The following is an 18,954-nucleotide window of genomic DNA, read 5'->3' on the forward strand; positions in this document are numbered from 1 at the left end:
TAATAATAATAATAATAATAATAATAATAATAATGGTGGTGGTGGTGGTGGTAGTAATAGAATAGAATAGAATTTTATTGGCCAAGTGTGATTGGACACACAAGGAATTTGTCTTGGTGCATATGCTCTCAGCGTACATAAAATAAAATATACATTTGTCAAGAATCATGGGTTACAACACTTAATGATTGTCATAGGGGTCAAATAAGCAACGAAGAAGCAATATTAATAAAAATCTTAGGATATAAGCAACAAGTTACAGTCATAGGATAGAATAGGATAGAATAGAATTCTTTATTGGCCAAGTGTGATTGCACATACAAGGAATTTGTCTTTGGTGCATATGCTCTCATTGTACATAAAATAAAAAGATACATTTGTCAATTTTGTCATAGGGGTCAAATTAGCAATTATTTAATAATAGTAGTAACAACAACAATTATAATAATTTTAGTGTCCTCTTCCGTGCCCCCAACATCTCCAACTCTCCTCTCTCAGCCTTGCCAGCGAAGCCGGCCTGCCCCCGGGTGACCCCTCACGACAAGCGGTTTCCAAGCAATTTGTTTGCCCTGCCCGGGTGACCGGTTTATGGTTCCTGTTGTTATGGGAATAATCGCACCGCAGCGAGGCCCGACGGCTTCCTTGATAGCCTTTGCAGACTTCCTGAGAAAAACACCGAGCGACCCTCGCCTTCGCGGCCTTGAGAACTTCCCCCGCGTCGGCACCCGCCGAAGGTAAAAAAGCGCCCTCCGTCTCTTCTCCCCTCCTCCTCGTTGTTGTTCGTTCGGCGGCAGGAAAAACTCGAGGAGGAGGAGGAAGAGATCCGAACTCGTGAAAACGACGCTGCTTTTACTCCCCTCTCTGTTGTGGTCCCTGTAGTGCAGTGTCTCTCAACCTTGACAACTTGAAGGTATTTGGACTTCAACTCCCAGAATTCCCCAGCCAGCGAATGCTGGCTGGGGAATTCTGGGAGTTGAAGTCCAGATTTCTTCAAGTTGCTATGGTTGGGAAGCACTGCTGTAGTGGGTCGCGGAGAAGGCAGGATTGCTGAGAGAACCGGGAAAAACTTACTCTTGTTCGTAAATACTGACATTTCTGCGCCCCCCCCCCCGAATTAAACACCGTCCTAGAGTAATTTGGCGCGAACTAGGTGTACCGGGTTTTGCTTCCCTGCAAAGCCCCAGAATTGCCGCTCAATGTTCCTCTGGAAAACACAAGCTGTTTTGTTACCCTAACTAGGTAACACCACTAGCACTGATGGTGTTATTTAGTTTGAGTAATGAAACGCCGGCAAGAAAAGCAGCAAACTCACCAAGAACCCTTCATTTCAACACTGAGCTGCAAATATTCTCCTTCCTTAGTTCCTATATTGTCCTGTAGTTTGCCAAGTACATCATCTCCTTGGAAAGCTTTGCATAAGCCTCCTTAAGACATCTTTGCACGTGAAATATTGACTCTAAGGAGCTTGTTACAGCTCACCTGATAAGTGCATTTTAAAAATCCCAAGAGGAATCAAGTAACAAAAATTCCCAAAGGGCTTCGGTGTGATTATACAAACATCTTAACCTAAGGGTATAATTTGTCATTCAAGTAGAGACTCTCAAGGCTGACTTTCTGTTTGGTTGACTGTATCAGCTTAGATTTCCTGAATAAAAACATAAAGGTCGAATATATTTTACACTCAATATATTCTGGAGTAAAATATATCTTCTTCTGTTTTTGTTAAAAAAAAAACCTCTTTAACACCAGGAAAATGATTCCGGGTACCACAATCTTATTTTAAACAAATGAAGCATGTAATCCTATGAACTAAAAATGAACTAATCTTTTTATACCCCAAATTCCCATGCATCACAGAGTTTAATATTTTGTTGTGGTCTCCATATATAATATTTAACAGGTAAAACAGAAAATTTTACCTGCTGTTAGCGGATGGCATATTAAACTCTGGCTAAAGTAGAACGGAAAAAGCCAACCAGTTCATATTCTTACCTTAATGCGCAATAGATGCAAAGAGATCATGTACATGCCATATATACATTCCTTATTTTTTAATTAAATTGTGTGCTTTCAACAATTTGTAGCTTGTAGAGTTCAAACATAACCTTTTAGAGGAATGTGTTGTTTGGCTGTTTTTGCAAATTAAAGAACAGTATGTTTCCCCAGCAATAGAAAATCTAATTTCTTCCTTAATTCCCCTCAAATCAGCTACACTAAAACAGGTTTATCTTTCTCAATGATTGCTGGTGTTTAACAGGATAATGATTGTCAGACAGAATAGCATAATAGCTTATGAAATTATATTATATAGCTGGTCCCAGCTCATAATGCTAATTGGCATGTTGAAGAGCAATACATCCATCCTTTTGGAGGCAGTGATGTCATCTGGGCTACCTTTTATACCCCATTTCATCACATTAAACCATGAACATTTAAGACCTGGTCCCAGACTTATTTTTTTCTTTCCCATACCTTTATGTTCTTTCATTTTTTTATTGTGTCTTTTTTCTTAAAACCTAAAACTAAAAACAGGGACAGTGTTGCTTTTATTATTCTGCAATTTCCTCTTGAAATCTTTCAGACTTAAGACCAGACACTGCAAATGCTTTAAAGAAGCAGTCTAATTAGTTGGCAACTACTGAAATGTCTGATTGATTAATATTTCTTTGAGCTGAAATATTTGCATGAAAGAATGGCTTGAAATGTCACACATAATAGAGTATGTGGAACTACTTTCAGTTTTTTAATTTGTATCATATGGTAAATAACTATGAAGTTAGTTTATACTCATAATTATTGTCTAAGAATCATCTTTATTGAGATAATCTGTCTCCTTGAATCCTGGTTCAGAGAAAACAAGATAGGACTTTTTTCCATGTAATGATCTTGTGTTAAATGTAATCAGTATTCCAAGATGGCTTTTAATAATCATGATTTTTTTAAAAAAAGAAATGATGAGATGGACAGAAAATATAGAGAGCAAAGGGTAAAGTTCAGATTCTTTTTCTTTTCCTATAACAGAAAAATATACTTTTTCAGGACCCAGAACTGCAATCAGAATAAACATTTTTAAGATCAAAATCATCCTATCCATTTGTTTAACTGTACAATTTAATCGAGAAGGTAGTGAAGCCACGCCAGTTGATATTGATTTTCTATGCTATAGTGGTAGCACAATAGCTACCTGTCTGTGATTAACTCCTGTTCTATTTTTAAGCTACAATAAATCCATTAACTTCATTTGGTATAATCAATTCAGCTCAGTTGACCAATAAATGTTTAGAACTTTTTAAAAAGCAATACATTCAACAAGGAGTCATGCTTGACTCACAAATGAGGTTTGATTTAGAATTAATGGAGATCTTTTCAGAAATGGAACAGATAATTGAAGGAAAACCATTGTTTGCAGCAGCAGTACTTTCATTGTCAGTTTCCAGAAAGGTCAAGAAACAGCAATAATACTCGGCAAGTGGAATCTAGATGTATTGGATGCTTTCATATAACTAATTCTGTTGACAGATTAATACTTTAAGCAATATTTAAAAATCAAAGAAGGTTTTACAGTGGTACCTCTACTCACAAACTTAATTCATTCCATGACCAGGTTCTTAAGTACAAAAGTTTGTAAGAAGAAGCAATTTTCCCCATAGGAATCAATGTAAAAGCAAATAATGCATGCGATGGGGGAAACCACATTTCCTCCCAGGAGATTCTATTTCCTCATTTCCTCCCAGGAGATTCTATTTCCACATTTCCTCCCAGGAGGCTCTATTTCCTCCCAGGAGATTCCTAGAGAGGCCCCACATTTGCAATGGTTAAACTACTAGGTTTTGGGATGCCATGGGGATCTTTTTTTTTCTTTTAGACTTTTACACGAAATTGCAGGGAGAAGTTATCTATCAGTTAAGACTGGCATCTCCAGCATGTTGACGATATTTAAGTGAATACTGCTAAACTAAGCCTGCCAAAGTCTTGCCCTGATGCCTGGAGCTTCTTTGGCTTCACAATGATTGTGCATGCATGGGTGAAAGTCATAGCCAGGGGAGCCCCATCTGGAGCAGAAGGATCTTGCTACAGTGATTCATACCGTTATTACTGAGAAACCACAATAGGTTCAAAATCCAGTGACCTACTTCTCCAGTGACTTCTTTTCTAGTGTTCAATGCCTTGACTATATTACATCTGAATTATCTTCCTTGCATTGCGCATTAGTAAGCTTCCTAGTGCAATTCAGAGTGCTGCTTCTAGCCTTTGTTGGAAGTAATGTGTTCAGTTCCAGGTAGCGAGAAAGACACTGGAAATATGGAGGCTGCTTGGAAAGCTGGTTTAATGGAGCAGTACCATTAAGCACATGGTCCTGGTGCAGCTGAACTCATGGAGTGGGGAATGAGTATTATTTCTACCCTGTCTTGGGCTTTGAATTTGAGCTTCCTGTTCCTGTGACAAGGGCAGGTATTCTATTGGTTGCTGTAGGGGTCATGTGCGAATCCTAGGAATATGTCTGAGATAAGTCTGATTGAACTGTGCTGGGTGATGTAATATCCCCAGGTGCCATATGGTCAGCTCTGCTGTTAGATGGGTAGGGGGCTAATCCTATTATGTCCTGAGGGTGAAGGTCTTTTGTCTTGTAGATAAAATGGCCCAGTCTTTCCTATTCCCAAAATATTTGCTGTCTTCAAGACCATGTTTCTCAATTTCTCATCGAGGGAAATATAATATCCTGCCTTTTTAATATTTTCTAAAATATTTCATTCTTCTAAGTGGGGTGGGTGCTAACTTTCTTCACCTATAAGCCCCTTTCTGGCTTGGCACCTATATAGTTCAGGACAACCAGAATCTCAGTGAATGAAGCAAGCACAACATTAAAACAAGCATCCACTCTAAAAAATTATTCCCTTGAATTTTTATTTTTAAGTTTTCAAACATGCTTTTTGCTGTGGAATTAGATTATTTGCTCTTGCATTCTTTTTTTTTAATTTAGAAAGTACTCTGTCTTCAGTGTTGACACTTTGAAAATGTAACTCAGAAACATAAATCAACATTCAGGTTGTAGAGTAAGAATATTCAGGGTGGGAGAGAAGAGGCTAGTTGAAACACTGACCAGTAATCCTCCACTAGTTTGGAAGATAAGTACAGTGGAACCTCGACATACGAGCAGCTCTACTTACGAGCTACTCGAGATAAGAGCTGGGAGGGGAGCGACATTTTTGTTCGCCTCCCGAGCTCACATTCGGGATACGAGCGCCAAGGAGCTGTCTCCTGAAGCCGAACGCTAACTTCCGCGTTCGGCTTCAGGAGACAGCTCCTTGGCGCTCGTATCCCGCATGTTTTAAAAGGTTGCAGCCGGCCTGGGGGGCTCGGGGGGGGTGCTGGCAAGCCCCCCAGGCCGGCTGCGACGTTTTAAAACACGCGCGCCGCTTCGCAGCTGTCTCCTGAAGCCGAACGCTAACTTCCGCGTTCGGCGGCAGCGGGGGGTTTTTTTGTTGCACGGATTAATTGACTTTACATTGTTTCCTATGGGAAACAATGTTTCGTCATACGAGCATTCCGACTTACGAGCCTCCTTCCGGAACCAATTAGTCTCGTAAGTCGGGGTTCTACTGTAGCAGCATTCTGGTGAGAGGTATATGATCATTCTTCAGAAGAAGAATCTTCCAAGTGAGAGTAACATGAAAGTCATTACTTCTCAAATAGAGGGGTGCAGTACTTCTCAAATAGAGGGGTGCGTTCCCCTGGGGGTGCAGGTGTGGAGTGATGGCGGGGGGGGCGCATGAGCTCCTGCATTTTTTGCCCAGGGAGTAGGACATGCGTCCTACCTGACACTTGTACTGGTATTTCCTTCACATTCTGCAGCATTGTGTCCATTTTAAAAGAAAGTGTCTTATGAGTTCAATCAAACTTCTCAAACGTGCATGCTGTTTTCATTTAGAACGCACTGCCCTTGACATAATGCTGAGGAATGCGATGGAGGTACTGGTATAAGTGTCAGATAGGACGTGCATCTTGTGGTGGGGTACAATTTGGGGGTGGCAGGTCGGGCGGGGCGGGCCACAATACTATTTACAGTTGTAGCGGACAGTTAGGAGTGCAAAATGTTTTACTTCTTCCTGCGGGGGGGGGGGGGTGTTCACTAGGTTCACTCTGATGTGACTCATCCTGGACGATGAGCTAGATGCTCATTGATTTGAGCCTCTTCCTCCTCTCCTTGGCTCATTAGGCAAATGGCCATGTTCTATTCCCCTGGTTGGTGGCTCAGCATCACATTGAGTTTCATGCACTTTAGGAGGTGCTTTATTAGGAGCCAATGTGCTTTTCCAGCACAGCTTCTCTACAGTCTTAGCGGAAATTTCAGATGCCCAACCCCACTTTATTGCAAAGACAAAGAAGCACAGGGTAATGACTAAACCATATATCTTGCATTCAGAACATCAAGGTTATTTCTTGACATCTTTACATAAAGGATTTATGGGAAACAGATATCGGAAAGGCAAAACAGATCAGGAAGATAAGCAAATTGTGCCTTCTAAATGCCTTCTAAATGTTTTGGACTGCAGATCGTATGACTTGTTGGCATTGATAGTCCTGGCTAGGAATTGTAGGGAATGAAGTTCAAAATAATTATCTGAAAGACTGCTTACTTTTAAGTGAAGCAACACCAGATTGGGTGGACAGTTAGCAGCAGCATCACTTCTAATATAGTCATTCAACCAAAGCATAGAAATTACAGGTTGTTGGATTCATGTGTTTGTATGTGTATAATGTGTTATATGTCTACATATAACACATTACATGCATGAATATGAATCCACCATCCAATTGTAAGTTGTCAATGAGAAACATTTTTTAAAAATCTCAAAATCTAAAATATTTTTCTCCTTCTAAATTAATCTTTGTTAACTACTGTAACAATCTTGCACTGATATTAAACAAGATTGGATAAATATTGTCTTACCCAATTGGCTGCCGTGCAAAATTTAGCCATTGCATAAGGAACTCTGCCAGTTATTCAGAAAGTACAGTACATAACAATTTAACTTAATAAAGAATAATTATAAACAGTTCCCTTTCTTCTGACTGACTCTTTATCTTCCTCCCTTCCTCTCTCTCGCCTTTCCTTTTTCCCTCTGTCTCAGTGGGACTTTTTTCCTTTCCTTTCAGTGTTGGTGACTCACTGGACAAGTGCCTGCAATTATTTTGGTAAAGTTTGTTATAGGATTGAGAGAGAGTTACTGGCTCAAGGCAACCCAGCTTACCTTGTGCCTAACAAAGGACTGGAACTCACAGTCCCCAGGTTTATAATCCGATGCCTTAACTACTACACCAAACTGTCTCTCTATAAATAATTTATATTGTCCTATAAAGGGAATAATATATTTTCTAGTGATTTGTACATTTAAAAAACTAAAGAAAAGCATGACCCAAGTCTCAATGACATATCCTAGTCACATCCATTATCAAAATTTGTGTTAGAGGGGAGCCCAATCCTGATCAAAAAGGCCTTTCTCACTTCCTTGCTTGATGACTTTTTATCTATAAGTTTGTTTTGCTATCCATATCCTATGTGGAATTGAACATTTACTTAAATTGAAATCAGGGAGGGTAAAATATTTCCATTTATAGTGGAAATGTTAGAAATTTAATAGTGGGGGCTCAAGATCTGTCCCATATTTTTTTTTAAAAAAATCATTTGCTTTGATATTAATGCTTAGAGCAGGGGTATTCCACCTTGGCAACTTTAAGACTTGTGGACTTTAACTTCAGCATTCCCAAGCCTACATGGTTTCTTACAACTTCTGGAGGCAAGTTGCTCCACTGATTAATTATTCTAACTGTCAGGAAAATTCTCCTTAGTTCTAAGTTGCTTCTCCCCTTGATTAATTTCCACCCATTGCTTTTTGTCCTGCCCTTAGATGCTTTGGAGAATAGCTTGATTTCCTCTTCTTTATGGCAACCCCTAAGATATTAGAATATTGCTATCATGCCACCCTTAATCCTTCTTTTCATTAAACTAGATATACCCAAGTCCAGCAACTGGGTTGCCTGAAGAATTCTGGGAATTGAAGTCCACAAACCTTAAAGTTGCCAATATTGGATATAAGACAATTCTTTGCATGGATGCTTATGTTAATTTGGTATCATAGTTATGCATTAGCACTCTCATATCTAAGCACAAAATATACCATGTATTCTATCATTTTCCATTAGTACTGCTGTCTTTTTTTCACTTGGAAGTATTGCATTCCAAGATAGCATTTTCCCATTTCAGTCCAAAAAGGATGACTTTCCAGCCTCAAACTGAATTGTTTCATTTAAAGAAATCTTTAAAAAGGGAGATGGTTTGTTTACTAGATCTACTCACACTGAGAAGCCAAGTATTGTAGGCAGGTTGCTATCCATCACTTTTTCTCTGAACAGGTAGACAAACTTACAAAGAAGGCACTGAATACGTCACCGACAGTTCTTGTTTTCTAAGAATGCCTCTGGGGAATAAGTCAGCTTTAGAAATATGTCTGTGAATAAATATAGGAGAGTAGTTTGCAGCATACAAAGTTTGGTTTTGTTTTTTAATCAAAGAATCTAATTCAGGTGTGGCAGAGAGGTGTTCACAAGATTGAATCAATTATCTAGTGAAACAGTTTTTGTGACCCTAATTTGGAGCAATGATTACAGGAGATTAGGACCAAGGAGCTCTGGTTTATAATTGGTCTTCAGTCATGGAAGAGACTAATCACTCTCTCTTAATTCGTTCTAATTTACAGGATGTAGGTGAAGGGAAAAGCATAGATGATGAAGTTATTCCTAGAGAAAAGGCAGGGTATAAATCTAATAGATCAGTCCTTTGAGGTAGTACAAGCAAGAAGTATCTTGAGTACTTTTAACCCTACCTGCATTGTAAGGTTACAGTAACAGAATCTTCCAAGTCGGAAATTACCTGTCCTCCCACACACACCTTTATTTTCCTGAAAACAAGGGAGTGTCTCTTCTGAAACATTTTTATCCCCATTCTTCCTTCAGATTGTGTTTATCAGACTGTTACCTAGGCTGCAACTTTCCCTTCTGTCTTCTAACATTCTCATATACTATTGCAATAGGATAGGACAGGACAGGACAGGATATGACAGGACAGGACAGGATAGGATACAACAGGATAGGACACGACAGGACTGGACAGGACAAGACAGGACAGGACAGGATAGGACATGACAGGATAGGACAGGACAGGATAGGATAGGATAGGACACGACACAACACGAGAGGACAGGACACGACACGACACAACTGGACAGGACAAGGGAGTGTCTCTTCTGAAACATTTTTATCCCCATTCTTCCTTCAGATTGTGTTTATCAGATTGTTACCTAGGCTGCAACTTTCCCTTCTGTCTTCTAAAATTCTCATATACTATTGCAATAGGATAGGACAGGACAGGATATGACAGGACAGGACAGGATAGGATACAACAGGATAGGACATGACAGGACTGGACAGGACAAGACAGGACAGGACAAGACAGGACAGGACAGGATAGGATAGGACACGACACGACACGACACAACACAACACAACACGAGAGGACAGGACATGACACGACACAACTGGACAGGACAAGACTGGACAGGATAGGACAGGACACGACACGAGAGGACAGGACATGACATGACACGACTGGACAGGATAGGACACGACACGACATGAGAGGACAGGACAGGACACTACATGACATGACTGGACAGGACAGGACAAGATAGGACAGGACAAGACAAGACAGGAAAGAACAGGATAGGATAGGACAAGGCAGGACAGGACTGGACAGGATAGGATAGGACACGACACGACACAACACGAGAGGACAGGACATGATACGACACAACTGGACAGGACAAGACATGACAGGACTGGACAGGATAGGACAGGACAGGACACAACACGAGAGGACAGGACACGAGAGGACACTACATGACACGACTGAACAGGACAGGACAAGACAGGACAAGACAGGACAGAACAGGATAGGATAGGACAAGGCAGGACAGGACTGGACAGGACAGGATAGGATAGGACACGACACGACACAACACGAGAGGACAGGACATGACACGACACAACTGGACAGGACAAGACATGACAGACTGGACAGGACAGGACAAGACAGGACAAGACAGGACAGAACAGGATAGGATAGGACAAGACAGGACAGGACAGAACAGAACAGGATAGGATAGGACAAGGCAGGACAGGACTGGACAGGACAAGTTAGGACATGACAGGACAGGACAGGACAGTGAATTTAAACATGCCTGGGATAAACACATATCCATCCTAAGATAAAATACTGTACAGGAAATAGTATAAGGGCAGACTAGATGGACCAGGAGGTCTTTTTCTGCCGTCAATCTTCTATGTTTCTATATGGTTCCGTGTGCCACAGGTGGCACACGTGCTGTAGGTTCGCCATCATGGCCCTATACTATTTCAGACAAATGGTTATCCAAGCTCTTATTTAAAAACTTCCAGTGTTGGAGCATTCACAACTTCTGGAGGCAAATTGTTCCGCTGATTAATTGTTCTAACTGTCCTAGGTTGCTTCTCTCCTTGATTAGCTACAATATCTTATCTACAGTAAGTACATACTTTATTGGCTGTTAATATTGGCTAGCTGATTCTGAGTGTGAACAAGGTTTACCTGAAAAAAAATTAAAATTAATATTTCCTAATTGCTTTTCCTTCCTACAGTATCCTGACCAGCTATGAGAATTCCCAACTATTCCTTGATGGGTCATTTCAGAGGACATATGAGTATTAAAAGCAGCCGTAAGTATTTAACATTTTCAGCAAGAGAAATGTTATGCATTCCAGTCTAATATTCTTAATCATGCAAAGTGGCTTCAGAAATGACAAACGTACTCCTATTTTCTTCATGTATTTATGCTGCCCTTCAAAATGAAAGTAGGTAAAAATTCAGAGATGTAAATATGGTACCATTTGATTAACATATTGAGATGGGTGACTCAGAATAAATAATTTGGTTACAGTGTTTCTCAACCTTGAGAGCTAGAAGTGATACGGATTTCAATTTCCAGGAATCTGGGAGTTGAAGTCTGCACTTCTTCAAGCTTATTTCAGGAAGATTACTTAAATGCCAATGATTTTCATTCAGTGATTATAAAAAGCAATTTCAAATTATTTCTTTAAAAATGTAGGATATGATTTGTAACTGTTTAGTTTTTCAAGATCATTATTTCATCCACATTTGAAAGCCAGGTAAGTACCGCAATTATAGTAAATAGGCAATAGAGTTTGGGAAAGATTGTTTGCATTAAAATATCTGCAAGGCATTTGGAAATAGCAAGCGTAGACCGCAAAAGCATAATCAATGGTGTCATATCTCAGAATAATGCATAATGGATATAATGGGAAAGTTTTGGTATTGGATTGGATTTCATAGCTTTGAACTGATTTCTTGCTTTTGGAACAGTACTCATCATTTCAATGTTTTTAACAGATTGGCAGAATTGGAAGGGACCTTGCAGGTCATCTAGTCCAACCCCCCCTGCCCAAGCAGGAAACCCTACATCTGCCTCTACTTAGGATCGAACTTGCAACCTTCTGATTGTGAGATAAGAGTTACACCTCTAGGCCATGGTTAGCTGCTTATAGAACCAAAACAATTCATGATTAGATGTTTATAACACCAAAAAATCTTGAACATGTACTGTGTGTCCCCGAAAATAAGACCCTGTCTTATATTTATTTGAACCATGAAATAAGCTCTTGGCCTTATTGCCCTGCAATCAAAAGCCCGATTGGGCTTATTATCAGGGGATGTCTTATTTTGGGAGAAACAGGGTAGTTGGAGAAAGTTCTAAAGGGATGAAATGCTTCTACTCTGCCTTTTCTTTCTTTCTTAACTTACATCACCATTTTTAGCAAATAATAGCAAATAATCTTTATCAGACCTACATAGTTCATCCTGTACAATAAATGTTCCAATGATAATTCATAAGAAAAAGTAAGATGATCATTAAATCACAACCAAAATGAAATAGTCAACTAAATCACAATTCAGTGATTTATCTAAAAAAAAAGAATATCTTAAAATAAGAATGCTATCATTACAATGATTTTAGCCATGTGTTCACTAGATTTAGAGAGTGGAAGCATTTCAAGAGCCTCAGGTGACCAGGGTAGCAAACTGATGTGAGGTGAAGGCAGAGGAACAAATACCTGGATGCCAGAGTTTATTGCACGTTAAAAATTCAGAAACAAAATGAAGTGGTATGATTTCTCTTCAGAGCCTGCATAGGGAACCAACCTGTATTGCGTCTTAGCTGAAATGTCCACCCTGCCTTTAGTAGCAGTCTCACATAAAATATATTGAAATAGGATTGATATTCCTGGAGGGGTCTGTAATATGGTAAATGATTTAGCTTTACTAGATAAGTGGTCAAAGCAATGGAAAATGCAGTTTAATGTTTCCAAATGTAAAATAATGCACTTGGGGAAAAGGAATCCTCAATCTGAGTATTATATTGGCAGTTCTGTGTTAGCAAAAACTTCAGAAGAGAAGGATTTAGGGGTAGTGATTTCTGACAGTCTCAAAATGGGTGAGCAGTGTGGTCAGGCAGTAGGAAAAGCAAGTAGGATGCTTGGCTGCATAGCTAGAGGTATAACAAGCAGGAAGAGGGAGATTGTGATCCCCTTATATAGAGCGCTGGTGAAACCACATTTGGAATACTGTGTTCAGTTCTGGAGACCTCACCTACAAAAAGATATTGACAAAATTGAACAGGTTCAGAGACGGGCTACAAGAATGGTGGCAGGTCTTAAGCATAAAACGTATCAGGAAAGACTTAATGAACTCAATCTGTATAGTCTGGAGGACAGAAGGAAAAGGGGGGACATGATCGAAACATTTAAATATGTTAAAGGGTTAAATAAGGTTCAGGAGGGAAGTGTTTTTAATAGGAAAGTGAACACAAGAAGAAGGGGACACAATCTGAAGTTAGTTGGGGGAAAGATCAAAAGCAACGTGAGAAAATATTATTTTACTGAAAGACTAGTAGATCCTTGGAACAAACTTGCAGCAGACGTGGTTGGTAAATCCACAGTAACTGAATTTAAACATGCCTGGGATAAACATATATCTATTGTAAGATACAATACAGGAAATAGTATAAGGGCAGACTAGATGGACCATGAGGTCTTTTTCTGCAATCAGTCTTCTATGTTTCTATGTAAGTTTCAGAATTACCAGAGCTTATGTAAAGCTTTAAATGTTCTTGGTGCAGTTCATGATTAATAGTAACTTTTTGCATTTGATTGAGGAGGATGACATTCTGGATGATTGATTCCCTTTTTCTAAGAATTTGTGAAAGCCCAGACCTGGATCTTTCCTAAATGTTGATGTTCTTATTTCTGCTTTTTTTCTTCTAATTCAGGAAGATAGGATTAGAATGGTAAGTACATTGTCATTCAGTCTAAGCCCTTGCAAAGACTTGGCAATAACTCAAATTAGTTAATTAAGTCATCTCTATCCTGGAGATTATTTAATTATTTTATTTATTTAATTATATTTCTATGCCACCCAACTCCCTAGGGACTCAGGGCGGCTCACAACAAAAACAAACACGAATCAGTATAAAAACATTTCAATTTAAAATAATTGCAGTCATCCATACATTCATGGGCCAACCTTGCTAGTCACCCCCCCCCCCATGGTCAATGGCCCCAGGCCTATCAGAAAAGCCAGGTCTTTATAGAAATATAGAAGATAGTCTTCCCTTATACTATTTACTGTATTTTATCTTAGGATGGATATATGTTTATCCCAGGCATATTTAAATTCAGTTACTGTGGATTTACCAACCATGTCTGCTGGAAGTTTGTACCAAGCATCTACTACTCTTTCAGTAAAATAATATTTTCTCATGTTGCTTCTGATCTTTCCCCCAACTAACCTCAGATTGTGCCCCCTTGTTCTTGTGTTCACGTTCCTATTAAAAACACTTCTCTCCTTATTTAAACCTTTAACATATTTAAATGTTTCGATCATGTCCCCCTTTCCCTTCTGTCCTCCAGACTATACAAATTGAGTTCATTAAGTCTTTTCTGATAAGTTTTATACTTAAGACCTTTCACCATTTTTGTAGCCCATCTTTGGACCCATTCAATTTTATCAATATCTTTTTGTAGGTGAGGTCTCCAGAACTGAACACAGTATTCCAAATGTGGTCTCACCAGTGCTCTATACAGCGGGATCACATTCTCCCTCTTCCTGCTTGTTATACCTCTAGCTATGCAGCCAAGCATTCTACTTGCTTTCCCTACCGCCTGACCACACTGTTCACCCCTAAATCCTTCCCTTCTGAAGTATTTGCTAACACAGAACTGTCAATACAATACTCAGATTGAGGATTCCTTTTCCCCAAGTGCATTATTTTACATTTGGAAACATTAAACTGCATTTTCCATTGCTTTGACCACTTATCTAGTAAAGCTAAATAATTTGCCACATTACAGACACTTCCAGGAATACCAACACTATTGCATACTTTAGAGTCATTGGCAAATAGGCAAACTTTCCCTACCAAATCTTCCCCTATGGCTTTCCAGAAGGCCAATAAGATAGAAGTAGTACAGATCTCAGGAGGTAGCTGATTCCTGAGAGCCGACACAACCACAGAAAAGGATCTCCCCGGCCTACCCGCCAGCCTCTTTTTTTATTTATTTTATTTATTTTATTTATTTTATTTATTTATTTTATTTATTTTATTTATTTTATTTATTTTATTTATTTTATTTATTTTATTTATTTTATTTATTTTATTTATTTTATTTATTTTATTTATTTTATTTATTTTATTTATTTTATTTATTTTATTTATTTTATTTATTTTATTTATTTTATTTATTTATTAGATTTGTATGCCGCCCCTCTCCAGAGACTCGGAGCAGCTTACAACAACAATACATAGTACAAATCTAATGGTTAAAAAAGGACAGTTTAAAACCCTTATTATAAAAACACAGTCATGCATCCCAAACAAACCATACATAAAATGAAACTACTAGCTGATGGGACCCGAAGAAGACCAACACTGTGGGATCTTACCGGAAAGTATTTGGTAGAAGACAGTCTCAAGAATACTCTGGCCCTGGGCCGTGTTGAGCTTTAAAGTTAATAACCAATTGTGACCGGAGACAGATAGGAAGCCAGTTATTGGAATTATAGCTCACAGAATTCTCAATCTTCCTCATTTTTATGCTGATTATTGATTCAGTTATTATATTTTGTATGGTGTAAACTGATGTAATTACTATTGGGTTTCTGACTCCCTTCTTGTTCACTAGACAACTTTAAATGCAGAGGTTGTAATCTTGATACCAAAAACATAATCACACCCAGGATCTTCATTTTGCATTCAACAGCATCATTTTTATGCCCATTTAGGAATAAATTTAAATACCACTGCTGGTGCTTTGCACAGGTGGATATTTTATGATGTTCCCATTAACTCTAGGCTAAGGCATACGACCAACCTTAAACTGGCTGATAATTTTGCATGGATCCCACCTCCTTATCCAAAAACTTTAACTGAGCACTTGGGAGAAGAACAGTTTTAATTGTAGTTCCAAGCATGGTAGCAGACAAAATAGCCAACCCAGTACATTTCAGCTCATACATTTTGGCTCATCAGCCAAATGGTAGAGGCATGTTTTATTGCCTTTTGTGTTACATCAATCAAGCTTGAGTATTGCTGCTTTCAGATTTACAACAGGAAATTTATAACTTTAGATATGATTTATTCAAAATGTAATATGCCAAAGGAATCTATTTCAGTTTAGTCTGCAGATACAGAGTAAATTAGTAATTATAAAATGGCAGTTGTAATGCCATAGTGGGTTTGGAATAAGGAAAATATTCTTGCTGAGAAAACTATTGATACTTCCCCCCCCCCTGCTAATTTATCACTGTCTTTTCTCCCTAAAGGTGATTTTAAAGATGTGGTAGTGGCTGATTTTAAAACGAAAGGGTTTTTTTTAAAGTATATTTCAGTAACAAATAATTCTTATTACAAATAAGGAAGGCACAGAAGGATCTCAAGGCTACATAAAGCATTACGTGCATTCAAATCACAAAATGCAATTCTCAGTTTCAAGGTTTTCAGGATCATGACCATAGACAGACTTATTTCTGGAAACCTGGAAACTACTGCAGCATACAGAACATTGACTGATAATCATGAATTAGATTATCATCTATTTTCTTTGCTCTTAATATTCTGATAGTTTTCAGAGTAGTTGATATTCTAACTTTTAACAGGAATCTATAAATGTAAAAGCCTTCTGCCTAATGGTGTCATTTATGCATGAACACTTTATACTGCCCCACTCACATGACTTTGGAGATTAACATAAAATTAGTATATAAACTGCTTCCGGAGAACACATTTTGACTTGCATTTAAAATAGACAGAGACTGAGTGAAACTCATGGTGGAGATGTATGGCCAAAATAAATAAGTTTCCATCTTTGGCAGAGTTGATCTAAAATAGAGCACTAATCAAAACCGATACAATATATTCTGGTGGTCTCAGTTAGCATTCTGACATGTATTTTTTGCCAACTGCAATTTCTGGATGCTTTCCAAAGTTAGTGTATATGAAATCATTTTTATCTGGTACCATTTTTTTGCAGTGGGTAAAAAAGGTACCCTTGAATATAGCCAATGCATTGAAATTTTAGGAGCAAATTAGATCCATTATTAAACAATGAACTGGAATAATAAATTCATGGTGGACAAAATGAGCTCATTTACATGTTGATGAGTGTGGGTTAATTTTATCTACCAAATATTAACTCATTATTGTCCTAAGACATTGATACAGCACTTCGAAAACCTTTCTGTGCAATAAAAAAGAGTAAAATTTGGTTAACATTATGTATAAGAGCAGCACTATACTCCAAATATACAACTAGTTTCCAGCAATGTTCTGAATTTTTTTAAAAAAACAATATGAGTCAGCAATAGAAATTCATGGACCACATACAGACTCTCTTTGGGTAGCCTGGTAAAGATCTCAGCTTCTTGGCCTTTACCCATTGTTTAATCAGTTGAGCACTGGAAAAACCTGCTGTGTGCTCAGCTGTGTTCTTAATCAAAATCAGTAATGGGAATGGGGAAAATTTCTCAGTTGGGGATATTGCACTTTGGACAGAGGCTTTCAGGCAAGCATTACCATATAATTAGCAATAGCAATAGCACTTAGATTTATATAGTGCTTCCCACAGTGAAGAGCTACCAAAATTTTTACTACCACACTGTGGGCGTGGCTTATGCAAGACACCCGGCATTTTCTTTCAACATCTTGCAGTGCAAATTGGGTGCTCTGGGATGGAGCTCCATTTGTGCAAAACCCCATCCGGACAGTAGCCCAACCCTGGCTTCCCAGTGTTTTCTGCAGCCCTCTCTAAGCAGTTTACAAAGTCAGCATATTGCCCCAATAATTTGGGTCCTCATTTTATCCATCTTGGAATGCTGAATCAACCAGGAGGTGGTCAGGATCGAACTCCTGGAATGAGCAGTGAGTTAACCCTGCAGTACTGCATTCTAACCACTGTGCCACCATAGCTGAATAATGTCTGCATCAAGAAAAACCAAATCTAAAACTAAATCCATCCAGATAATTTAGACAAAGCTTCCTTCCATCTAGAGCCAGGGATAAACCTTGGATTTCTGTCCTTGCATAAATCATTTAATAACAGCTTATAAAACTGTTATTCTAGTACAGTGATACCTCGTCTTACAAACGCCTCGGCATATAAACTTTTCGAGATAGAAACCCGGGGTTTAAGATTTTTTTGCCTCTTCTTACAAATTATTTTCACCTTACAAACCCACTACCACCGCTGGGATGTCTCACTTCCGGACTTCCGTTGCCAGCGAAGCACCCATTTTTGCGCTGCTGGGATTCCCCTGAGGCTCCCCTCCATGGGAAACCCCACCTCTGGACTTCCGTGTTTTTGTGATGCTGCAGGAGAATCCCAGCAGCGCAAAAACGGGTGCTTTGCTGGCAATGGAAGTCCGGAGGTGGGGTTTCCCAGTGAGGGGAGCCTCAGTGAAATCGCAGCATCGCAAAAACACAGAGGTCCAGAGGTGGGGTTTCGAGGACTTCGGTGTTTTTGTGATGCTGCGTTTTCACTGATGCTCCCTTCGCTGGAAAACCCCACCTCCGGACTTCCGTTGCCAGCAAAGCGCTCATTTTTGCGATAGCATCACAAAAACACAGGAGTCCAGAGGTGGGGTTTCCCATGGAGGGGAACCTCAGGGGAATCCCAGTAGCGCAAAAACGGGCGCTTTGGCTGGTAAAAGGAGTGAATTTTGGGCTTGCATGCATTAATCGCTTTTCCATTGATTCCTATGGGAAACATTGTTTCATCTTACAAACTTTTCACCTTAAGAACCTCATCCTGGAACCAATTAAGTTTGTAAGACAAGGTACCACTGTACTTGATTTCATGAGGATCCAAGAGTTCCAGGATTCCAGATATGACATCTATTTCTGCAGGATGAGTTCTACCTTACCTCGCTGTTAGTTTGTTTCTTCCCATGCCTCATGGGCGCACCATGCGCAGTGCCGAAAATTCCAAATCATTTTTTTAAAAGCTCCAAAATAAGTTGTTGGCACATGTGCAGTGCCAGAAACTCAGCTTCTGCATATGTGCAGAAGAAAAAAACAATCTGAACCCCCCCCGAAATCCCCTCCCAATTTTTTTCTTAAAAGATGGCAGCGTCCACAGACCAGTACCAACTGAACCGGCTCTGTGATGTCACCAGCAGGTTGTTACCAGTTTGGGTGAACCGGTCCAAACTGGGAGGAACCCACCTCTGTATTTCTGGTATCCTGCATTGTCTAATAGTATATTTTACCTTGCAAGAACTTTTGCGCATTT

The 18,954-nt window shown here is 39.2% G+C and overlaps 1 protein-coding gene across 7 annotated transcripts in view; it reads left to right on the forward strand.

Annotated features, from left to right (window-relative positions):
• Positions 1 to 491: 491 nt before the first annotated feature.
• The window catches only part of LOC139157549 (spermatogenesis-associated protein 7 homolog), a 57,836-nt gene continuing 39,373 nt past the window's right edge, over positions 492 to 18,954 (forward strand). For 2 of the 7 annotated variants that reach the window (XM_070734416.1, XM_070734417.1), the window contains exons 1-2: positions 538 to 734; positions 10,735 to 10,812. In XM_070734416.1, the coding sequence (XP_070590517.1) occupies positions 10,749 to 10,812 (64 nt within the window). In that variant the 5' untranslated portion in view covers positions 538 to 734; positions 10,735 to 10,748. Of the gene's footprint in view, positions 735 to 10,734; positions 10,813 to 18,954 lie in introns of all 7 variants that reach the window. The other 5 variants (XM_070734421.1, XM_070734422.1, XM_070734418.1 and 2 more) reach the window with 4 other exon arrangements.

Source organism: Erythrolamprus reginae, chromosome 1 (assembly GCF_031021105.1).
Source record: "Erythrolamprus reginae isolate rEryReg1 chromosome 1, rEryReg1.hap1, whole genome shotgun sequence".
NCBI lineage: Eukaryota > Metazoa > Chordata > Lepidosauria > Squamata > Dipsadidae > Erythrolamprus > Erythrolamprus reginae.